This window comes from Mustela putorius, unplaced genomic scaffold, assembly GCF_011764305.1.
Source record: "Mustela putorius furo isolate JIRA1106 unplaced genomic scaffold, ASM1176430v1.1 tig00000407_pilon_pilon_pilon, whole genome shotgun sequence".
NCBI classification, from domain to species: domain Eukaryota; kingdom Metazoa; phylum Chordata; class Mammalia; order Carnivora; family Mustelidae; genus Mustela; species Mustela putorius.
The window spans coordinates 26,610,254-26,635,806 of record NW_025421373.1 but is presented as its reverse complement, the minus strand read 5'-3'; the positions used below and the strand labels follow the sequence as shown (position 1 = coordinate 26,635,806).

At 46.8% G+C, this 25,553-nt stretch overlaps 1 protein-coding gene across 2 annotated transcripts in view; it reads right to left on the bottom strand.

Moving 5' to 3' along the window:
- GALNT10 (polypeptide N-acetylgalactosaminyltransferase 10) overlaps positions 1-25,553 on the bottom strand; it is a 213,986-nt gene that overhangs the window by 39,734 nt on the left and 148,699 nt on the right. For both annotated transcript variants that reach the window (XR_006606628.1, XM_045079595.1), the window contains exons 5-6: positions 4,717-4,902; positions 514-697 (exon numbers count right to left, since the gene is read on the bottom strand). Coding sequence is in view for 1 of the 2 variants with exons in the window: in XM_045079595.1 (XP_044935530.1) it covers positions 514-697; positions 4,717-4,902 (370 nt within the window). In the remaining variant the exon portion in view is untranslated. The remainder of the gene's footprint in view (positions 1-513; positions 698-4,716; positions 4,903-25,553) is intronic.

The following is a 25,553-nucleotide window of genomic DNA, read 5'->3' as shown; positions in this document are numbered from 1 at the left end:
GGGAGACCTGGCTCCAGAGGCAGACAGACCTGCGTGCGTATCTAGCCTTGACCCACTTGAGCTGGGAAAGCTGCCTCACCCCCTAGAGCCTTTGTGCCCCGGCTTGGACAAGATGGAGAATAATTCTGACTACCTGTGGTTGTGGAGGGTTAAAGAGGACCTGCACAGAATGTGCTCAGCACTCAGCTGGCACTTAGCAAGGGTTCAGCCTGTGCTGCTGGTGCTGCTGACAGGGATTACGATTGTGCACTAGACTTAAGGGACAAAGCCACTGGGCTCACCCCTATGGGCCGTCTGGCCAACCACAGACGTGGACAAGGAAGAGGTGGCCAGCTGGGAGGTCCCTGAGCTGAGGCTCTGGGACAGGCTGGGAGGGGCTGCGCTTCCTGTTGGGGATGTCGGCCCTGTCCCCATGTTCCACACTCTTGGGGAAGGGGGTGATCCTGAGTTGGGTGTGTTGGGAAGGGGTCACCGGGTCAGCCACTGGGACCAGCCTGGGTCGCTTGTACTTACTCAAATGGGTCGCTGGGGTCAGCTTTCTGCAGTTCTGGAGGAATTGGGATCCGCTTATAGTACATCTCCCAGTCAAAAGCGCCCCGCATGGCATCCCCCGCCTGTGTTTCGTACCGGAAGTCATCGTGGTCAATCACGTCAATCATCGGGCACACGATGGTCTTGCGGTTCCGAGCGATACGGTCTGAAGAAGCCAAGATATCCCCGTTAGGGAGGCGGGACCCCACTCTGCAGCTTACTCACATTTTTAATGTGCCCTGAGTGAATTCTCTGAACGCTGGAATTTGAGAATCCCAAGAAGAAGGGAGAGCGCAGGCTTTAAGAAAGATGGGCCAGGCCTCCCATCCCAGCCGTGCTGCCTGTGAGCCACATAAATAATGTCTCTGAGCCCCAGTGTTCTTTGTGAAACAGGGAGAAGGGGCTCCGAGTCTCAGGTGGCTGAGTACCAGACACCCGTGACAGCTAGAGGCGCTCAGCATGGTCGCCTGTAATGGTCGGCACTATGGTGGAGAGAGGCTCATTTTCTTCGGGGAGACCTCCTGTCCTAGCCTGTCAGGCTCTACCTTGCAGGTCCTAACCTTGACTTGTGGCCCAAAGTAGTTAGGCATCCCGGCACGTGTTGCTGAGAGTTTCTCAGAACTTCGTAGCTATGGTCGGTGGCTGAGTGGCCCTCCCTGTGAGAGTTCAGCTCAATTCTTCCAATGGTGGCAACTACTGAAGAGGGAATGGGCTATGTCATGAGTCCCTCATGACCTGACACGTGCAAGAGGTCCTGGCAGACCTCTGCTCTGCAGGAATTCTCTAGGCTAGGGGATTCAAGATGGCGGGTGGGCTCCCTAATTGGATCGCCTTTCATGGTCCCCTTTCAGTCAGGAAGAAGCTGATTCACTCTGCTCAACCTACCAACCAGAATTTTAAGCTTTGGTTGGCTTTGTTCTTCAATGTTCCTTCTGCGAAGAAGCTGGGGTATGCCAGCGATCGGGGAAGATGATCTGCCATAAGGGGCAAATGGGCTGTGCTTAGGGGCCTGTCTGCTTGGGCCAGCAGTCAAGTTCAAGGCTTGGAGAGTGGACCCTTGTAGGGCCAGTGGAGGCTGGCAGCTGCCTAGGGTTCAGGCTTCATCAAACAGAGTTTTCTTGCCTTTTTCTAAGCTGCAAGACACGATCCATAGGTGGTTCATGAAACTGATTCAGTGTATCTGTAAAATGAACCAAATAAGAATACTGACTGTCAGGGTGCATTCCAAGTGAAAAATAACTTCTTCAGGAAAAGTGTTTTAATCCTGCTGCATGGGTGTGTGTTTGAGTACCGGATTGAGATGTCCAGTGTATTTCTAACTGTGGCACATGATCAAAACAGATTGAGAAACGCTCCTTTCAGCAGCGTGTCCTCTGGCTGCCAGTGCCAGTGCACCCACGCTGTGTTTACAAGCCCGCCAGGGCTGCCCCTGCCCCAGCTGCACTGAATCAGAATCTCTGGGGGTGGAGCCTGCGTCTGCCTGGTGAATGGGCTCCCGAGTGATGCTTAGTGAAGTCGAAGAAACTTCTCCAAGGAAAGATCTAGAGAAGTGCTTCCCTTCCCAATTATTCAGGGCCGTGCAGGGGATTTCACTCCTACCGAGGCTCTGGGCCCAGGACACAGGGCTCTGCTGGAGGTTGACTGATTGTGGGAGGTGGTAGGTCAAGGGTGGCATCGGACAGACAGTATTCTGGGGTGCTGCACTCGCTGGGGGACAGAATGCCCAGGTCCAGACCCTGGTGTCATCACCTACGCGCAGCAGTACCTTGATAGTTATCTGATGCCTCTGAACCTTGGTTTCCATGCCGACAAAATGGAGAAAGACAACACCAGTCTCCTGGGGTCCCTGTGAAGACCGAGTGGGACAGTGGGGCCAACATGCTCAAGCCAGCCTCTCACACATGCGCACATCCCATCAGCACGCCGCAGACATGGTCTGTGACCAGGCTTGCGGAAAGAAGCTCAGAAGCTGGGCATCTCCCTCGTTCTCTTGGTGCTTTAGTTCTCTCATTTGTTGTATGTGGATAATAATGCCTGGCCTGTCTGCTTTACCCCATACCCGTCAAATTCAAATGTGGCTGTGTCGTTAAAAAGCTAAGGGACTAGCAGAGCCATGTGGATGATGATCATGATGATGATGATGACGATGAGGAGGAGAGTAGTTGTGGTGGAAATGAGGATCAACAGTGGCTTTCCTTTGGGGGGACTGAACCCTTCTCAGGCTCAGGAATGCCTCATCGCCACAGAAGGCAGAGTGAGCTACGCCAAGGAAGTGTCTGTTCCCGGTTTTGAGACAAAAGCCCTGATGCGCACTGTGGGCTGCTCATCTGAACAGGGACAGACTTTTACTTCTATACCACCCGTTCATGTTTCTATCGGAAAAATAAAAAATAAAAAGAGGGAGCATGTTTCTTCCATGTATTCTGCAGATTATGACAATTACCCTCATGTATTTCCATAGAAACAGAGTTAAGGGCTATTTAGGCTCCCAGCTCAGCTTCGTGCCCCACTACTTGCTTTTCTTTATGAGTCACTGGATAACCCAACAAATGGGTTCTTCTTCAGCACCGTCAATTAGGTGATTGATGGTGAGGCTTTTTTTCTTCCTCTTTCCCTTTTTCTCTTTCAATAACGAGAGGCAGATGCAGACACCTCTTGACTTAATTAAATAAACAGTGTACCAGAAAATTTGTGCTACATCCTTTCCCTAACCCGGTGGGATCCTGGACCCTTGGGGTCAGAAGCACGAGGTTCCACGCTGATCGGTGTCAGAGAACAGATTTGCTGGATTATCCAATTGAACTGTGTGGGTTTTGCTTCCAGTTTTCACCTCTGCTTGGTGGCCTAACCAGGGCCCCTCCAAGTGTGGTCCCTGGAGCAACAGCGTGGGCACTACCTGGGAGCTGGTTAGAAATGCAGCTTCTCAGGCCGTACCCCTAGATCTCCTAAGTCAGAGACTCTAGGGTGGGTCCAGCACTCCGTTTTTTTTTTTTTTTTTGTTTTGTTTGTTTTGTTTTGTTTTTTTTTTAAGATTTTTATTTATTTATTTGACAGAGAGAGATCACAAGTAGGCAGAGAGGCAGGGGTAGAGAGAGGAGGAAGCAGGCTCCCCACTGAGCAGGGAGCCTGACTTGGGGCTCGATCCCAGGACCCTGGGATCATGACCTGAGCTGAAGGCAAAGGCTTTAACCCACTGAACCACCCAGGCACCCCTAGCACTCTGTTTTAAGGAGTCTTTCAGGTGATTCTGATGCAGGCTCACGTTGACCCTAAACTTTAGTCCCCTTTGGTCCCCAGCTCTCTGTTGTGGACAGCATACCCACCCATGTGTTAGGAGTTCAGCTTCTCTCTAGATTGACAACTCTTCTCTGATTTGCCTCTGTCCCTGTCCCTCACCTGATTCCCGGTCTCAATGGGTCATTTCCTCGATGTCCTCCTGTTAGCTCCAGCTCACGGCCTTCAGTGAATCTGAGCTCTGCAGAACTCAGACCTCTCCCTCAGCCAGCTATGAGGCACCTCACCGCCCAGAATCCAAACCTTATGCCTCCCTTCTGTCTGCAAGGCTGTGGTGGATGGCTGCTGGATCGTGCTACTCTGTCCACAGCCCTTCTCTGATAGCTGACAGAAACTCTCTAGAGAGGAAAGGAGTTTAGGGAAGGCAGTGTGGTGTTGTGAGAGTGGACAGACTTTGGGGCCAGACAGATGGTGACTTTGACACTTACGACCCTAAGGGAACAATACTGAGTCACCCGGTATCTCTGAAACTCAAATTCTTCTACAATTCTGACCTGGCATGGTTTTGTGAGGACTGGAGATAATGCTTACAAGTTTCCTGGCTCGGTAGTAGTACTGTGAAGGTTAACTATTCTAAGTTGCTTGGATAATGTCCTGTACAGTTTGGTTCCTACCATAGACAGCCTTGGCTTGCTTTCCAATAAAGCTTGAAGTGATCTGGGGGAAGCAATCATGTAAGTAGATGTTAGTGTGCTGTAGTCACTTCCCCTCTCAGCTTTCTTCTCTATAAAATGAAGGGACAGGGCTTGAGTGAATTTTTAAGGTTTCTTTGGGCATTCCTGCATCCTGGGGGCACCTGAGCTGGCTGGCTGCATCTCAAGCAGCCAAGGGAAGCCGTGTGGACGATCCCTGCAGAAAGCTGGGGCTACCTAGCCTTGGGAGGCCACTTACCGAGCAAGGGGGGGAGCCAGTTGACATTGGCCTCACAGTGTGAATCTAAGAATGTGATCACATCTCCCGTTGCTGCCGAGGCCCCCAGCATTCGGGTCCTTATCAGCCCTTCCCGTTTCTTGGTTCGAAGAATCCTCACACTGGGGAAAAGAGCCATGTAGTCTTCAAGTGGCTTCTTCAGGTGCTCTGTGAGAGGGACAGAAGGGGACAGATGGGTAAAAACAGCTGCTTAGTGACCATTCTTGCCACCCCTCCCTTACGTGTGCCTGTACTTTAGAGTTTAGACGCAGCTTTCCCGCTGGGTGCCTCGTTGGCCCTTACACGCAGGATCAACACCTGTACGCCCTACATGGGAAAACTGAAGCTAAAAGTGGTCCAGGGACAGTGTTGGGCCTGGAACACACAGAGCTCCTCTGTATGAGAGGGTGCGCAGCATGACTGGGACCTAGTCCCTCTCTTTCCGGAAACAGTACTCCGAAGTTGCTTTGTGAAACTGCCACCCCTTCTTCTTAGGAGGAGCTCACTCCAACTTCTGGAGCCGAAAGGGCAGGAACATGTGGCACGGGCCCAACCAATCAGGGCCTATCATTTTCTTGCCTACAGTGTAATTGGTTCAGGGATAGCCACGTGACTCCAGTAGCTTCAAATAATGAACACTTGAGAATTTTATTTTATTTTATTTTTTTTGGTACCATGGAAAAATGCGTTTTACTAGAGTTGTTAAGTTGGTTGGCCATAAATCTGGAGGTGCTGTTGACAGCTTTGGCAAATGAGGTGATGAGAGGTGGGAAGCGGGGTTCCTGCTGGGACTGAAGTAAGTGTAAGAAGAGTAGAGATGGAAATGATCCTGATGGCAGTTTTGATTCCCCAGATCCCCCTGTGCTCCTGGCAGGCTGACTCCTACATGATCTTACTACATGTGAAACAAATTTCTCTTTTTGCTTATTCTAATGTGGGCTGGGTTTCTGCCTTCTGCTTGGTAAAGTTGTTCTAAATATATCTGGAAGGTAGTTTCTTTTTACTAAAAGTCCCAGACTTAACACTGGTGTCTCTTGATTTTTTTTTAAATTTTTAAATTTTTTATTAACATATAATGTATTATTAGCCTCAGGGGTACAGGTCTGTGAATCGCCAGGTTTACTCACCATAGCACATACCCTCCCCAGTGTTCATAACCCAACCAGACTCTCCATACCCCCGGCTCCCCAGCAACTCTCAGTTTGTTTAGTGAGATTAAGAGTCTCTTATGGCTTGTCTCCCTCCTGATCCCATCTTGTTTCATTTTTTCCTTCCCTAACCTCCAAATCCCCCATGTTGCCTCTCAAATTCTTCATATGAGGGAGATCATATGATAATTGTCTTTCTCTGATTGACTTATTTTGCTCAGCATAATACCCTCTAGTTCCATCCACATCGTTCCAAGTGGTAAGAGTTCATTTCTTTTGATGGCTGCATAGTATTCCATTGTGTGTGTGTCTGTGTATCTGTGTGTATCCCACATCCATTCATCTGTTGATGGACATCTAGGCTCTTTCCATAGTTTGGCTATTGTGGACATTGCCGCTATAAACATACAGGTGCATGTGCCCCTTCAGATCACTAATTTGTATCTTTAGGGTAAATACCCAGTAGTGCGATTGCTGGGTCATAGGGTAGCTCTATTTTCAACTTTTTGAAAAAACTCCATGCTGTTTTCCGGAGTGGCTGCCCCAGCTTGCATTCCCACCAACAGTGTTGGAGGGTTCCCCTTTCTCCGCATCCTTGCCAGTATCTGTCATTTCCTGACTTGTTAATTTTAGCCATTCTGACTGGTGTGAGGTAGTACTTCAACGTGTTTTTGATTTATAGTTCCCTGATGCCGAGAGATGTTGAGCACTTTTTCCTGTGTCTGTTGGCCATCTGTATGTCTTCTTTGCAGAAATGTCTGTTCATGTCCTCTGCCCATATCTTGATTGGATTCTTTGTTCTTGGGTATCACTCTTAATGATGAAATACTAAATGCTTTTTATCCTATGGTCAGGATAAAGACTGTATACTCTCTCACCACTTCCATTCAACACTGTACTAGAATTCCTAGCCAGTGGAACTGGCAAGACAAAGAAATAAAAGGCATAAAGATTGGGAAGAAAAAGGATACAGTATCTTTATTATAGATGACAGGAAAATTCTAGGAAATCTACAAAGAAGCTAGAACTAATAGGTTCACTTAGCAGGATATCAGGATACAGGTCAACTCTTAAAGAATTAATTGTGTTCCTATGTACTGGCAGATTAAAAAAAGCAACTGGAAAATGCAATTAAAAATGAATACCATTGCAATTTGCAATTAAATGAAAAGAAGTAAAAACTGTACACTTTGAAAGCTGAAAAGCACTGTTGAAACATATAAAAAACTAAAATAAATGGAAAGATAGTCCCTGCTCATGAATTGGATGACTTAATATTGTTAAGATGGCAATACCTCCCATATTGAGCTAAAGATTCAATGAGCTAAAAAAATCACAACTGAATGCTTTGCAAAAATTGGCAATTGACAAGCTGTATCCTAAAATTTATGGAACAAATCAAGGGATCCAGGATGGCTAAAGCAATCTTTCAATTATTTATACATGAACATCCATAGCAACACTATTCACAACAGTCAAATGGTGGAAAGAATCCAAGCTTCCATCAACTCATGAGTGGATAAAAAACTATGAAATATATCCATGCAATGGAATATTACTCAACCATAAAAAAGGAATGAAGTACTGATACAGGGTACAATGCAGATGTACCTCAAAATGATACACCAAGTAACAGATGCCAGACACAGAAGGTCACATATTATATCATTCTACTTGTATGAAATTCCAGGATAGGTAAATCCATAAAGATCACAAGCAGATTAGTGATTACCAGAGACTGGGGCAGAAGGAGAAATGGGGAGTGACTACTTAATGGCTATGGGGTTTCCTTCTGATCAATCATACTATAACTAGGTGATGGTTGCACAACACTGTGAATGTACTAAATGCCAATGAACTGCATCCTTTAACATGGTTAATTTTATGTTATGTGAATTTTACCTCAATTTAAAAAAAAATGGGTAAAAGATCTGAATAGGCACTTCTCCAAAGATGATACACAAATGACCAATAATCATACGAAGAGAAGTTCAACATCCTTATTCATCAGGAAAATGAAAATCAAAACCGCAATGAGATACTACTTCACATCCACTAGGATGGCTATCATGAAATAGTCAGATAATAAATGTAGACTGAGAATAAGAATCTTCATATACTGCTGGAGAGAATGTAAAATGGTGAAGGCACTTTGGAAAAGAGTCTGGCAGTTCCTCAAGCAGTTAAGCAAAGTTACCATATAACCCAGCAATTCCACTCCTAGGTAAATACCCAAGAGAAATGGAAACACATGCCCACCCAAAAATTTGTCCTCTGATGTTCACAGCAGCAATATTCAAAACAGCCTCAAAGTGGAAGCCATCCAAACATCCATCAGCTGATGAATGGATAAACAAATATATCCATACAATGGAATACTATTCAGCAATAAAAAAGGAAAGAGCTGTTGCAATAATACCGATGATTGTGAATCTTAAAAACAGTATGCTGGGTTGAAGCAGTCAGAAACATAAGTCCAGATACTATATAATTCTATTTATGTGAAATTTATAGAAAAGCAAAATTATAAGGACAGAAAGAAAGTTAGCAGTTGTCTGGGGCTAGGCGGGGAGTGGGGACTGATTGCAAACAGACACAAGGGAGCTTTATGGAGTGATGAAAACATCTAAAACTGGATTATAGTGATAGTTTCACAACTGGGTAAGTTCACCTAAGAACACACTGAACTGCACACTTAAAATGGGTGATTTTTACATTATGTAAATTGTATCTGGTTAAGGCTGTTAAATAAAAAAAAAATGTATTGCTATGTACTGGCAAAGAACAATTGGGAAGCACAATAAAAATACCCTTTATAAAAGAGCTTCCTATAGTTAAAGACCCAAATAAATGGAGACATAAATCATACATATAGATTGGAAGACTCCATATTGTTAAAGAGTCAATTCTCTTCCAATTTGTCTATAGATTGAATGCAATCCCAATAAAATCACTGCAGGTTTTGAAACTGACAACTTGCAAAGAACCTAGTATAGTGAAAACAATCTCGAAAAAGAACAAAGTTGAAGGACTCACACTGATTTCAAAATGTATTATAAAGTCAAAATAACAACACAGTGTAGTACTGGCAAGGGATAAACAAAAGTGTCAATAGAATAGAATAGAGGCCAGAAGTGGACCTAATATATATATATATATATATATATATATATATATATATATATATATATATCGTTGACTGATTTTTGACAAGGCCACCAAGGCAAATTCAATGAGATATTAGAAATTTTCAAAAATGTGAAACAAAACAAATGAGCAAAGAAAAAAAAAAAGAGAAAGACAAACCAAGAAACAGACTGAACTGCAAAGAACAAACTGCTGGTTACCTGAGGGAAGGTGGGCGGGGGGAGGGGGTGCAGAGACAGGGGAAACAGGTGATGCGGAGGAAGAGTTCACTTACAATGAGCAACGAGTCATGTATAGAATTGCTCATCACTGTATTGTATTCCTGGAACTAACAGAATACTGTATGATAACTCTACTGGAATGGAAATAAAAAACTTTAAAAAAATAAGACATGTGCTAGCATAAGTGGTAGACACATGAAAAAAGACAAACCTCAACCCCTACCTCATACCATACACAAAAATAATTTTAGATGGATGGCCGGTTTAAACATAAAGTCTAAAGCTATAAAGCTTCTTGAAGAAAACATAGGAGAATATCGTTGTGAACTTGGGGTAGGGAAAGATTTCTTAGGATATAAAAAACACTAGCCCATAAAAGAAAAAAAAAAACTGATAAACTGGACTTGATTAAGAACTTGATCTTCAAAAGATACCAGTAACAAAATGACAAGGCAGGCAACAGTCTGGGAGAAAATATTCGTAAGACACGTACCCGACAAAGGACTTGTATCCAGAATTTGTAATGAATTCTGACAAAATCAATCATAAAAAGATGACCAATGTAAAACTGGGCAAAAAAACGTTGAAATATTTTCACAAAAATACATTTCACAAAAGAACTGACATACAAATGGCCTATAAGTATATGAAAATCATGACCCAAATTAAAAGCCTGAGATGCCATTCCCTATACATTCCCCAGATGACAAAAAGGAAAAATGGGAAAAATATCAGTTTCTGGGGAAGAGGTGAACCATTGGAACTCACTCCTTGCTGGAAGAAATATAAAGTGTGCAACCACTTTGAAGAGCTGTTTGATTCTTTCTCATAAAAGTAAATGGGCAGGTGTCCTCTATCAGCTATTCTATTTACAGTTATTCACCCAAGAGAAACAAAACATACCCCCCCCCCCAAATGAGAGTGCTTCATAGTAGTTTTATTTATAGTAGCACCAACTAGAAACAACCTAAATGTCACCAACAGGTGAAGGGATACACAGGTCATGGTGGAGTCATACAATAGATTCTACACTCAGCAAAAAAGAGCAGACTTTTGATATATCCAACCCCATGGATGAATTGCAGAATTATTATGTTGAACCAAAGAAGCCAGATACAAAAAAACTTAATGTATGATTCATCTGAAGTTCATCAACAGCCAAAATAATCTTTGAGGATGGAATTAAGAGCAGTGTGCCTTGAGGTATAGGGACGGGCTGGAAGGAGCATGGGGGAAATTTCTGGGGTGAGACAATTTCTGTACCTTGACTGGGGTGTTGGCTTCTTAGGTGTACATACCTGTTATGCCTCATGGAATTGTGTACTTAACACAGCTGTGCATTTTTTCATTATTTGCAATTTTTACCTCAATTAAAAAAATATTGGTCTATCACACTTAACACCCAAAAAACAAATACTCTAGTTAAGAAATGGGCTGAAGACATGAATAGACATTTTGCCAGAGAGGACATCGAGATGGCCAACAGACACATAAAAAAAGATACTCAACATCATCACTCAACGTCAGGGAAGTAGAAATCAAAACCATGGTAAACTACCACCTCCGACCTGTCAGAATGGCTAAAATTAACAATACAAGAAAAGAGAGGTGTTGGCAGGGATGAGGAGAAAGGGGAACCCTCTTGCCCTGCTGGTGGGAGTGCAAATTGGTACAGTCCCTCTGGAAAGTAGTATGGAGGGTCCTCATAAAGTTAAAAATAGAACTATCCTATGATCCAGCAATTGCACTGCTAGGTATATTTATCCAAAGGATATAAAAATACAGATTCGAAGGGACACATGCACCCTGATGTTTACAGCAGCATTATCAACAACAACCAAACTATGGAGAGAGCCCGAACGTCCGCTGACTGATGAATGGATAAAGAAGACATGGTATATACACAGTGGAATATTATTCAGCCATCAAAACGAATGTTGTCATTTGCAATGATGTGGGTGGAACTAGACAGTATTATGTTAAGTGAAATAAGTTAGGGAAAGACAAATACTCTATGATTTCACTCATGTGTGGAATTTAAGAAACAAAACAGATGAACATATGGGAGGGGGAAAAGAGGAGAGAGGGAAACAAACCATAAGACTTAAAGATGGACAACAAACTGAGGGTTGATGCAAGGAAGTGGCTGGGGGATAGGCTGGATGGCTGATGGGCATTAAGGAGGCCACTTGCTATGATGAGCGCTGGGTGTTGTACGTTAAGTGCTGAATCACAGAGCTCTCCTCCTGAAACCAGTATTGCAGTGTGTTGACTAATTAGAATTTATTTATTTATTTATTTATTTATTTATTTATTTATTAAAGATTTTATTTATTTATTTGAGAGAGAGAGACAGTGAGAGAGAGCACGAGCGAGGAGAAGGTCAGAGGGAGAAGCAGACTCCCCATGCAGCTGGGAGCCCGATACGGGACTCGATCCCGGGACTCCGGGATCATGACCTGAGCCGAAGGCAGTCGTCCAACCAACTGAGCCACCCAGGCGTCCCATTGACTAATTAGAATTTAAATGAATATCTGAAGGAAAACAAATACTGGTCAAAACACACACTTGTTCTCTCTCTGGCTCGGCTGAGCAAGTTGGAGCTGACCGGGAATCAGGAGAACTGGGCTGTGCTCCCATGTCCAGGATAGTGGGCCCATCCTTGATTTCCTCTGGGCCTGAATCAGGGTTTGCATCAGAAGGTCTTGCAGGGCCCTGGACCCAGACCTCACATAAGCCCAGTTCGCACGTGACCAGAGCTACTGGGTGATCCCCTTCCCTAACCCAGGCCCCAAATCCTGCTCTAAATTCACTCCATCCGGGGTTAGGGCTGGAAGGGCCTTCTAAAGTCCGGGGTGCGTCGAATCAGCAGGTGGGCTGGCTGCAAACGCAGCTGTGCTGGGCACCATCCCAGGGCTTTGACTTGCTGAGCCTGGGGCAGTAAGTGATTCTGATGCACAGCCAGGCCTGCAAACTAACAGAGTGGTTCTGTTTCTTTATTTTTTAAAAAAGATTTTATTTATTAACTTGAGAGAGAGCGAGAGCATGAGCAGGGGGAGCGGGGAGGCAGAGGGAGAAACTGACTCCCTGTTGAGCAGGCAGCCCAACTAGGGCTTGATCCCAGGACGCCAAGATCATGACTTGAGTTGAAGGCAGACACTTAACCAATTGGACCACCCAGGAGCCCCTCGGTCTCTTTATTTTAGAGACAGAAAGCTGAGGTCCAGAGAAGGGAAGGAACCTTCCTCTGACATATACTTAAAAACAGGCCTGATTTCAAACCAGAATCCCCTGGCTGCCAGAACTCAATGACCCTTTTTTTTTTCCTAACCCCATATAGAAATGAATCACTTTCACTGTTACGTAGGCAGATTATAATCTGCAAAGGAACTTCACACATTTGATCCCCTCTTGCTTCTTAAAATCATACTCTGGATCGTGTTTCTGTCCCCTTGACTGGGTGAGAAAACATGCTCAGAGAAGCTAAGAAACTTGCCTGACGTTGTATAGCCAGTAAATCACTGGTTTTCTATAGAAACATGATGCTTTCCCCCTTCTCGTGTTTCCCCAAGTTCTCACAATCACATATTACAATTTTTGCCAGTTCCACTACCCTACTACAATTTATTTAGTTTAAAAATCAACTCACCTTTTTATTTTTTAGTTTTTTTTTTTTTTAAAGCTCTTATTTAGTTGAGAGTGAGAGCGAACGAGAGAACGAGTTGGGGAAGGGGCAGAGGAAGCAGCAGACTCCCCGCAGAGCAGGGAGCCTGACATGGGACTTGATCCCAGGACTCTGGGCTCAGGACCTAAGCTGAAGGCAGACGCTTAACCAACTCAGTCACCCGGGCACCCTCAACTCACCTTTGTAAATTAAGCATTTTTATTGAATTGCATTTATTTTAAAGAGAAACAAACACCATAAATGGGAAATTGGTACTATTTGTGAAAAAGAGCTAATAAATAAAACGTCCAAATAAAAGCAAAACAGTGTGACTCGGATTTTAGCCAGAACCTCCTGCTTCCCCACAACTAGGAGCTTACGGTCTGTCCTCTCTCTTTGTTAAGAAGGGAGATACGGGCAACCAACTGAGACTCTCCATCCGAGGTAATCAGAAGAAATGGATGCGAGCTGAAAAGAAAATGTTCTCGCCACATGATTCAGCGCGGCCTAATGCAAAGTCTCTGAACCAATGGGGATCATCTCAGGTGCCACTTAAAACCATTTTTGCCACGGAACACTCAGGACGCTGCCTTGGTCCCTTGATGTAAGTCTCCCCTTTGCCATGGAACACTCAGGATGCTGCCTTGGTCCCTTGATGTAAGTCTCCAGAAACTTCCAAGACCTGAAGTGTGTTTTGTGTTGCAGCGCCTGGTGCCTTGCAGGTCGGAGCAATTACACAATACGCAGAGAAAAGATTATCTACACGTACACAAGTGTGCTGGAAGGCTGAAAAATACTCCAGGTCGCCTTCTCGCTTGCTCGCCAAGATTAATATGGCGCCTCCTGCCCTCTACCACTTCGCTTTGGAACAGCGACTCTGTAGAAAGCAGAAATCAATTTGCCCTAATTGAGGGACTAAATCTTTCCAAAAGAGACTTTCTTGGGCAGTGAAACAAGATAGCAAGAGGCATGATCACACTCCAGATATGCTGCTGTTCGGGCAGGAACACTAGCTTGAAAGAAAAAGGAAAAAAAAAAATCCATAGTCATTGTCTGTGACCAGCGCTGCTTCTTGGCTGGTCATTAAAACAAGGATGAGATAATCTCCTTCACCCACACACCACTACTCCCATCAGAGGGTGAAATACTACCCTGTCCGGCTCTAATCATCGAGGGCCTGGCTCGGGCAGAGCCCCATCGCTAAATCACCCTGAACGCAGATGGCCGCAGTCATTACAGATCGACCAATTAGGGCCTTTTGACAGCTTGTGGCGAAATCGGAGCAATTATTTAGGGGCAATTATGCTCCTCCTGTCCTTATCAGAACATACATTTACACAAAATCAGGGCTGTTGCCTTATTTTACCGTGCTGTCTTCTTAGATGAGCACATTCCCCAAAGTCACAGAATTTCAGAGCTGGAAGGGACTTTGGACGAAGATGATGATGGTTATGATGATGACAATTATAGGGAACAATTACTGAGCCCTGGCTCACAAATGGAGCTCCCTGCTTCATCTACATCATCTCTGATGCCTACAACAACACTACACACGGGGCATCACAGCCCCATTTTAGAGAAGACGCCCCAAGTCTCAGAGTGGGTGATGTAACCCGCCCAAGGAACACAGCCAATCAATGACCAAGCCGAGGTGTAAAACCCAGCCCCGCCTGACCACGCAAGAGCAGGCTCTTCCCACTGCACCAGTCCTCCCCTCCACCTCACAAATGAAGTTAGGTCCTTCATTCCACCCAGAGAGGAAGGGGGAGGGCCAGAGAAGTTAAATGTCTTCCTGCCCAGAATCCTACAGCGACGCGGTGTTTTCCGCCCTGGGATTTCTCCCGGCTTCCTAAGCACTAGGACAAGAATGGGAAATAGGCTTTGCTGAAGTGCCTAAGCTAATGGTTGTAACAGATACCTAAAGCTGTGTTAAGAAAGGCTCTGAGGTTATATCCTCGCTCAGCATCAAAGTGCCATGACTGAGGAGAGTTGTCTGCCCTGAGGCAGCAGTCCTCGTGGCACATCTTCATTCCTCTTTCGTGGCCTGCTTGGATTGAAAGGCAATACAGAATCGTTTTAGCTCTCACTGGCCTTATTTAATGATGTGTCAGGGCTGTCCAGAAGGAGTGAGGTTGATTCCGAGGGTGAGCGGTGTCACAGTAAGGCTGTAGGCAGACGTCAGAAGAGCACTTAAGGGTGCTCCTAGGTGGATGCCTGTTACCCCGTCTACACCTCCTCGGCATCTGTTCTCACTTGCCTCTGCTGGGCGCTTTCTGCACCCACGGGTGGACCTGAGTCAAGGCCACCCAGCTCCCTCGCTCCTGGGGTGGGATAACTGGTAACCCAGGGCTACCGTGGGAATCGCGCACAGCGGTGCCATCACGGGCCTTCCATTCCATTCCTACCTCCTCACTCTCTTGCTGGTGTTTCTCGAAATCTCCTCCAGAGTAACTACTTGCACTCAAATCGTGTGTCAGTTTGCATGAAGCCCCAATTAAGACAAAACCCGGTAGCAGGTAGGATTTCCAGCAACTGCAAGGTCGGCTGTTTGGTTCTGTGAGGCTGTCAGTGAGGACTCCCGCTCAGAACCACCCACCCCCCCGCCCCCCACACCACCCTGCAGCACCCGGGTTCTGTCAACAGCTGTTACCGTGTGTTCCGTACCAAACCCATTCGCTAATGGAAGCTTCATACACACTCCCTGCGGCAGCTTGTGATGGGTAGCCCTGTTTGACTGATGAGAAGACTGGCACCAAGAGAGGTTGAGTAACCTTCCCCAGGGCCACACAGTTAGGAAGTGGCCGGTTTTGGATTTCAATCCAGGCAGTCTGGCTCCAGGGACTGTTGCTGTCTTTGTTACACTTTTGAAAAAAAGAGTTATCATTTCACATATTAACGAAGTAGAATGGAATAAAGGCCCCTCTGCCATCAGCCCAATACTCAGCTTCAGGAATTATCAACGTCAGGTTGCACCTGTTTCCTCTCTGCCCCCCAGCACTGGATGGTACTGGAGCTACGGAGTCTGCACTCAGAACCCTTCATGCCGTCAGAGGAGAAAAGCCTGGGGAATTACCGTGCGAGAGGACAGCTCCCACAGGAAGCACACCAGCCCTTTCTTAAGAACGCTCCCTGTGAGTTACCACAAGGTTGGGCACACGGTACCTTTTGGGAAAATATTTGCTGATTATTACCTTGTTGGACTCCCCCAAAAGCCGCTACAAGGATGGTGGGACAGGTGTCAATTCTGGCACTCCTCAAGAGGAAACACGCCCAGAGAGAAGTCTTGCCCAACTCTTTCAGCCAGTGGGGTCTGAGTGAGGACCAGACTTCAGGGCTTGTGCTTCCCAGGGTCCTCCCTGTATACCTGTCGACGTCATGCTGTGTGTGCACACGCACACACGCACGCGCACACACAGGCTTCTCTGGGGTCTGCAGCTTCTCCTTCCTATCTGGTCTCCAGGAGAGTCAGGGCTGTGAGGATGGTTCTAGCTGGCAGGCTGTGGCACAGGGAGGAACTGCAGTCAGGGGAGCAGCGCTGGGTTGACTGTGTCCCCCCCAAAGATAATTTGAAGTCCTAGTCTCTAGAATCTGGGAATGTGATCTTCCTTGGAAACAGGGTCTTTGCAGATGTCATCAACTTAAGACAAGATAATACTGGCTTAGGAAGAGCCTGAATGCACCAACTGGTATCCTTTATAAGAAGAGGGAAATCTGGACACACAGGGAGAAGGACATATGACCGCAGAAGCAGAAACAAGCAGAGATACACCAAGGACTGCCAGCAACACCAGAGGCCTGGAAGAAGCAAGGAAGGATCCCTCTGTAGAGGGAACATGGCCCAGCAGGCACCTTGATTTCAGACTTCCTGCCTCCAGAACTGTGAGAGAATCAAGTTCTATTGTTTTAGGTCCCCGGGTTTGTGGTACCTTGTTAAGACAGACCTAGGACACTAAGACAGAAGGATGAGGTTTTCACCCTGGGATCGTAACAGTCGATGACAGAGCAAGACTATAGTCCCAGTCCAGCCACTGCTATCCCTCCTCTGAAGCACTATGATCTCTGGGCAAGCACGGTGGCCGTGATTGCTGTCTCTGCTCCACTCTGTCCCTCTTTCTTCAATCAGGATGCAGCAGTTCATGTGGTCTCTAAAAGGAGAAGTAAATCGCATCTTGTCACTCTTCCACTGCCTTGGGTAAACCCTTCAATGGCTTCCCATGGCTCTTGGAAGAAGGTCCAAAATCCTTACCAGGGAAGACAAGGCTGTGTGTGCATGGTTAGTCCCCTCCCTTCCTTGCTGCCCCCACCTCCATGCCTTCTTCCTTCAGGCATCCAAAGGCCCCACAATGATCCCCTCTGCCTCTAGTTGTCTGTCTATGCAAGTCCTTCGGCCTGGGTTGCCAAGTTCGCAGGCCCCTCCTTACTCTCCCCGGTGACCTCCAGCTCATCCTTCAGCTTTGACTCAAAACTTCAGCTCCTTACTAATGCCTTCCTGATGACCTCCTTGACCACTGCAGGTCTCTAGGGCAGATCGTCCCAGAGCCGTGGAACAGGTCCTTCACGTCCCTGAGCTCAGGCCATCATCTATCGTTCTGCATTCATGGAATGAATTACTCTGTCTCCCTCCCACTTTGAGCTCCTGGAGGGCGAGCCCTGTGAACACTCTGCTTGCCACGTGCCTTACGCAGAGCCAGAGGCTTCCTGGTGAACCCACACGCCTTCCTCCTCCATCCTTTCATTCGGTTTGATTTGATTTGATCTGATTTCCCTGTGAAGGAAGCAGGTCACAGTTCATCATCCTCATTTTGTGACGAGGGAAGTCAAGTTGAGGGGATGTGGCTTCTGGTCCAAGGTTACAGAGCCAGCAAGGTAAGTGGTCAAGACAGGACTCAAATCCAGTTCAGTGCGTCTGGGAATCTCTACTCCAGTGCTGTGTGCAATCAAATCAATTCCCAGGTGGAATACTTGAGCGTTGATCCCTGGTGCCATTGAACCTTGAACAGACACCTGCTGAGGGGCACCCGAAATTAAGGAGCTCTGTGTGTTCCACACTCTGACAGGGCCCACAGCATGTGGGAGAGGGGCCCAGGGATGGACAGGAGGAAAGAGGAGGAGGAGGAGGAGAAGGAAAGTAGGGATCAAGTCACAAACCAGACAGATCAGCATCATCCTTGTGTCACTTGGTTCTCCAGCCCCCAGGGGGATGTTAATAAGGGAGAAGCTGCAGCGGGAGAGGCTGCCCTCCACACATCTGGGCTGGCTTCTGGGAGCTGTAGGTGTTCTGGGTCTTGTCACATCTCAGTTCCACTGGGCTTCCGGCTATTAAAGTGTCATAGCTCATCTGTTTCCAGGATTGACGTATTCACTTGCACGTCTCAGTGTATTCCAAGGCAATGCCAATCCATTTGGAGGACAGAGGGCTCACAGCAGTCAAAAGTGTCACCCTTTGTCCTGTTACGACACTCAGGTGTTTCTAGCCAGAGGAAAATTGTTAAGATGAGGTGGACCCTCGTCTTTATTATCAATGTCATTGTCATGACATGTGACTTCTGTCGCATGCTCACTGTGTGCCTGGGCCTGCTGTCTCATTCCATTCCCACAACAACTCTACTAGGTGGGCACTGTTAACTACCTTAGATGGGGAAACTGAGGTTTAGAAAAGTTTTATGCTAATCTATGTCCAAACAGCGAGTAAGTGACAGCCAGAGTCACACCAGGTGTTCCTGATCCCCAAAGCTGGCATAATTAACTACAAAACTACATCACCCTGGTTTCTCTCCATTCTGTGTGGCGGGTATGTTTCCAATCCCACAACCTCTACCCTATCTCCCATCCCCTGGGATGCTTGGGGCTTTCACTTGCTTAGAAAACTTACAGACAGGTGACTACGAACAGCAGGAAAATTAAAAAAAAAAAAAAGGTCAGGAAGGAAAGCTATGATGGCACCAGGATGGGTTTTGGCAGGTGAAATGCACAGGCCTTTAAGCATCCTTTACTATTTGGAAAAGGCAAACAGACCAGTCCTTCAGGAAAGACACACTGTTCTGACCCTGAGTTCCAGAAGAATTTCAGAGTGGCAAAGCTGAAAGGGGCCTTGGGAGTTCAGCTTGAAGCTCTTTCTCATTCTCCTTTGAGGTGCCTTCTCTCCTAAGACAGTTGAAGGTGTAAGAGATATTTCTGATGGCTGGTTCTGAAAACCCAGCCATTTCTTTCCCCCCGTTTCTCCTCCCTGCTCTCCCCTTCTTGAAAACAGCTTTAGTGAGATATAATTCACATCCCACACAATTCACCCATTTCAAGCCTACAACTCAATGTCCACCAGCCAGTCCTGCACTGTTCAAAGTAGCAAACCAGCTGTACCTTAGCGAAGGCATTTCTGTGGAGAGAACTTGGGTCCGTTTCATCAGGAAAGCAGGTACTATATACTCCTGCTGGGTGCCAGGATCTATGCTGGGCCCATTCCTTTCTGCTGATCTAATACTGCTGTTTTCAAAGTGCAGACCCCGGACCAGGTGCATTAACATCCTCTAGGAACTTAAGGGAAATGCCAATTCTGAGGCCTCTCCCCAAATCCTACTGAATTAGATCAGTGGGGCCCACTGACGTGGATTTTAACCAGTTCTCCAAGTGATGCTTGTGCATGTCAGTGTTCAAGAAAAATACTGATCTGACTTAATGCAGAAGGTGAGACCAGAGAAATGAATCTAGGTCAATACGATCCTCTCAGGATTTCTAAATGATTAGAAATGGAACCTCAGTTTTCCTGCTAGAATAATAGAAAGCTGAAGTTCTTCAAGGAGTGCAAGACTATTTGCTGGCCTCCAGCAAAACTGTGAAGGGGTTGGCTCCTGCCTTGGGTACCACACCTCCCCCCTTGTCCTTGGACTCACCTGGGCTCTCCTTCACCTCTGCAACCCTCCTCCTGCCTTCAAGTGAGAGAAGATCTGATAAACGAATGTTCCTCCTGATAGGCTCAAAGCAAGGGTTCTCAGACCTTAGCCCTAAGAATCCCTGGGGGTACCAGTTTTCACAGACATTCCCTGTTGGGGAATAATGCCCTTCAAACGTTATGGCTGTGACCCATAAAAAATATGCTTTCCATCATGACCTGGTACACAGACACATAACTGAAATGCAAGGTGTAATGCATTCGGATATGTTTTTTTCTATTCTAGCCTCTTGTGTTTCATTTTTCTTAAAAAGGTGGTCACGATCCCTGAATCTGGTGTCATGAGCTTCCAATGAGTCTTCTACAATCCGAAAAACCCTGCCCCAGGGCACAATCTGGAGCCTACAGTGTTAAAAAAGATGACTCCCTTGATCCTTAGGTCCTCGGTCATGGCCCCTGACCAGAGGCCAGTGCTCCCTGGCCAAAGCCCATTGTTGTTACTGTTGTTATTGCCATGATTCTGAGAAAGTGTACCCAAGGTCCAGTTCTATAGGCACGACAGCCACTGCATGACCTCAGGAGGCTGTTACTAGAACGACTGTAGTTGATTTGAGATCTAACTAACGCCTGTATGCTGATTTGAGATTTCTGGAGTACCACATGGGTGGAGAAACTGATTATACCCAAGTGGTCAATTTTCTTCTGCTAGAGACTCTAAATGGCATATTTAGGTGTCCTTCCTCTCATCATAAGAGCTGCCAGGAAAGTGTGTGTCTTGGGGCTTTTGTATCTATGGGTCCTGCTGTCCCTGCGGCTGGAAAATATAAGGGACACAGCAGATCTGAGGGAACCAGGCCTAAGCTCTTTGTCAGAAGCCAACATAGCTCCAACACCTGGCTGGCTCACCTTCTGATTCAGGGGTCTCCCACCCTGCCCTACTCAATGTCCCCTTATGTTACAGTTAGCTTGTACGGTCCCCTTTAATATTTAAAATAAAATTCTCAAGTAATATGGCCTGCTTAATATCCAATTTGAAACAACTCTAGATCATGCCTCAGTTGTGATCTAAAGGAGACATAATAAAAGAACATGTGTTCCAATAAGCAAATACTTGGGATGACTAGGAGAAGACAGAGAAGTAGCCATTGGGTTACATTTTAGTTCAGCTACCGGAGCAGTGCAGGTAAGTGGGTTGGCAACTCAAGTCCCAAGAGCAGCACCCAATTCTGTTGATGATGTCATTTCCCAAAACAGAACAACTTCTAGAACAAGTACAATCTTCCCTTGATATACATGTATTCCTGGAAAACACAGCACATGCCCAGGGGTGAGGAGGGGAGAGAGCTCCCCTGGGGAAGAAAGAACACTACATGTGTCAATAAGCTGCTTTGAGTGGTAGTTAGTGACGGGAGAGGAGAGAGAGGAAGAGAAGGTTGGGTGAAATGCTCAGAGGCATGTTCCAGTAACAAAATACATTTCTGGGGGGGAAACTGAGGGAGGAGGATGGAGAGCCAGTAAGGTTGGGCATTGTGTGGTCCAGGGGCCTTGGGAGAACAGGAATGTTTGGTGAAAGTTGTAAGTGGGTTGCTATGGAGTATATGATATGAAACGTCTCCTCTGTCTCTTCCCATCAAGTGTTCAGTGAAATTGAAGTAGTCCCTGATACCTGTGCACACATGGATTTTTCAGGGGGCTCTTGGTCCAGGGTGGATACACGGTGAGTCCCCAGAGCAGAAGCCAGAAGCCAAGGCCAGCTGACTCAGGTGTATACCTGCTGGGCGCCAGGCACTGTCCTGGGCTCTTGGCTGGCTCTAGACACACACACCCTTCACCGCCACCCTGGGAGGGTCACCCCTACAGTGCAGACGTGGGAAGAGACCCACAAAATGGGCTGTCACTGCCCATGGTCACACAGCTGGTAGCGATTCCCTGGAGCTCGAGCCCAAGTCTGTCTCTCTCCACCACCCCCTCTCAGTCCGTGGCCCGCCAGTTGGAGGGCTGAGACACACGTGTGAAGTCTACTGCTCTGGCTCATTTCTGAGAATGAACAGGAAGTGGACCACAAAGCTAAAGACAAATTGCACATCTTCCCCAAACATTTGCTTTGAAACCACAAGCCCCTCTGTTCGCTGGCATCACATTACAAATCACCCCGCTCCTCGGGGCCCAGGTATGTGGCTTGAACATGCCTTTGGTGATTTTAAGAATGAATTATGCTCCTTCCTCAAGCAATCACATCCACCAGCTAGCTCCCAGAAATAGAAAGCACTTCATCACACAAATTAACTCCTCTCCCCGATTTCACAGGAGATGAGTAATCTATGAAAAAAGAGATGCTATTATCTAAACAGGCAGCCTTATCTGCACTTTTAATTTCAACTAAATGCCTTGGTTCCTTTTCAGCGGGTGGGCAGGGCCATAAATCTGTTTAATAATCAGAAGACGAATAAAAACACTCCAGAAAACACCACGATCAAGTTAATTACAGCCTCCCCTGTTTTCTGAAAGCAACTCCCCACCAATCAGCTACAAATGGGAAGAGAAGGTCGGGGCCCTTGGCCGAGGCCCATCCCCTTTTTCACCCAGTTGGAGCCCGTCCAGGGGAGTAGATTCATGGGCAGTCCGAGCCGTGGGCTCTTGGTAGCTGCTCTTAAATTACGTCAGGTTGTCAGGGGTTGGGAGAGCAACACGTGTTTCATTTAGGGCGCCGGCTTCCGTGCCTATCCTTTAAGGTGTTATTAAATAAGAGAAAAAAAAATTCCTCCACTTCAGCAACAGTGTCAACCTGTCAGTTTCGTATTTGTTAAAGGGCAAAAGTATTCTCCTGGGGGAGATTTTCCTGCTGGGTACACAGGAAGAGAAAGTGGAACGTGTGTCAGCACGTTTCCTTAGCACCCCTCTAACTACTGCCACCCCCCTTCCCCCAGTTCCTTAACCCACCCATGACTCTCTGGAAACCTCTGCTCTGCAGAGTCCTGCAGAATTCTCATCCGGCCTGGCCCCTCCGTGCTTCCTCGCTGCTCGGTGTCACAGCAGACACGTGGGATCTTCTGCGATCTACACAAACTCCCGGGCAGAATTTATCTGGGTACCCAGGTCTCCGGCCCCTCATCCTTCATCTCTCATCCCATCCACACTGTGACCACAGCACCGCCTACTGATGTTATCCGGCGAGGCCGCCAGGCCTCATCCGCCAGGCCACCAGGCCTCAACGCCCACCTTCCCAGGCCAACCTCCCATCTCAACCCTGCCTCTCTGCAGATACCACGCGACCACTTTCTTGCCTTCATTCCTTGACTCTTGCAAATCCCTCAGCTCAGAGCATCCCTCCCTGCTTCTTTGTCCCGGAGGATCCTATTCTTCCCTCCAGGCTCAGTTCACAGTGCTCCTGTGTGAATGGCATTCTCTGAGGATTCCCACTGACAGTAGCGCGTGCTCTGGCCACAGCTCTGTTTGCATTCCACGCGTGCTTTGGTCAGGACTTGTGTCGACCTCCCTGGCAGCAGGCTTCTTGAGGGCAAGACCAAGGCTGATTTATTCCCTGCCCCTCACAGCATCTGTAATTCTGCAGGTGCTAACAGATAATCTGGGCAACGATCCCAACTTGGTTAGATTTCCTGGTCATCTGCTGTTTTTGTTTTTTTAAAAATCTGTACACACAACATGCTTCCAGAGGACTCAACGTGTCACCCAGGGGAAGAGGTCAAGCATATCTGGCGGGGGTGGGGGGTCTCTGTCATTCAGGTATTCACTTGTGAGTTTTTAAACATAGAAGGTAGCCAAGAAAGGCAAAAGTTATCTTCATAGCAGGATGTTTATCAAAGAACTGGCCGCTCACAAAGTTTCCACTCATACATCACCCCCCACTTATCTCTGCCTAATACATCCGTATCTGTTTGTGAGATGTCTGTGTTCCAGATGTGACTACCGGCAACATATCCACAAACTGATTCAAGTTGCTGCAGAGAGAGCAGCAAATGCAAAGGCCCTGAGGCAGAGGCGGCAGGACCTAAGGCAGTCACTGACTTTCCTGGTTCATGTTTAAGACCATTTCTCGTAGGCAGACACTTGCACCGAATCCTTTGAGGGCATGTCTCAAACATTCAGACAGCCTGCAGGGAGAGACACAACTGACCCGGAGGGACACCATTTTTTGATAGGAGGCATTCTGGATATTTCATTTTCTTCTTTCAAAAACAGAGAAATCTTTACTACTTTCTGAGATTATAAATGGGATACATTTGTTGTAAAAAGAGCTTTTTTTGACCATAAGGGAGGAAAGTCACATGTGAACAAGCCAGTCTAGTCTCATCCCCCAGCGACTGCCATTCAATAGTTTGGTGTACTTCTCTGCCAGTTTCCTGATGTTTTTGAGCTTATTTATTTATGTTTCCTGAAACCTGCCCCCCCCCCCCCCCCCCCACTTAACAATACATCACAGTCATCCTTCTAAATCAGCACATGCAGATCTAGCCCATCCTTTTCCCCACAATCACTCTCGGTCCTCCAATGAACCCAAGTGAGGGAAGGAGCCCCATTCTGCCTGACACAGAAGACGACAATGTTGGAGAGGTGGAGTGTTTTGTCCCGAAGTCAACAACTGGGAGATCAGCAGAACGGCTTTCTGCCTCTATAGCTCACATCCTGTCTCTGACACCAGGCTGCGTGCCTTCAGAAGAAAGGACCAGGACCAGGACCAGGAGACAAAATGTGCAGAGTTACAGTTCAGTTCGACACAAAGAGCATTCTAACAGTGAGAGCTGCCCAGTAGGGAGTAGCTCATCAGTGTGTTGTCCACCATGGGAAGAACTCGAGCAGAGGCTCCACTCATTATACACGCCGCAGAAAAGCACTCACACGTGGGGGAAGGACGATGTGGCCTTGAAAGCCCCTGCAAGCCCTGGGATCGTGTGACTCTGTGGTTACAAGATGAGATGCCTGTCCATACCATGAGCTCCAAAATGGTGAAAATCCAGCTGAGGACCTAATCCTTTAACTGGAGGACTCCTTCTGAGATGCACTTAGCAATCTGCATATAGAACACGGTTTTCCTTTCATAAGATCTGGCCTACTTTATCTATCTCTGTAATTTTCTCCCTGCCCAGCTGTGAACAAATTTTACTTTCAAGGTTGTATTTGTTTTATTTGTCGAGGACCCAAAAGCACACGGATGCTGCCTCGGGCTGCACGCCACGGGGTGAGCTTGTGTCAGGCGATGTGAACGCAGTTCCATGCATTCTGAACAGAGAGCAGCACCACACAGAAGACTTTTCCCATCCTCTGGTTGTGTGTGAGTCATTCGACGTCCTGTGGTCTGGTTTGTTAACCTGTGCTCAAACTTCCACAGCCCTCTAATGCCCATCGCCAAGGTGCCCTGGAGAGCCATCTCGTTTCCAAGCAGGGGCCCAGGGGGCTGGCTGAATGGCAGGGCCAGAGTGGACCAGCATCACCCAGAAACCAAGCAGAAAGACCTTGGTATGACAGCGACGCCCCCCCGCTCCTCGGTACCTGTCCTATTTGGGTCGGTCACAGTGACCTGACTTTTCCCCACTCGACCTGTTCCTGTGGGTTACCAGTCTTCCCTCTGGGGAGTGGAGCTTTTAAAAACTGAAGTCGTACGTGCTCATTTTGAAAATCAGATATACAAAAATCAGTGAAATATCCCCATTTAGTGCATTGTCGGGGTGGCCTCTCTTAATCCTTTGTGGTCTGTTGGGGCTTTGATGGCTCCTTAGTAGAAAATCCCCCTGATC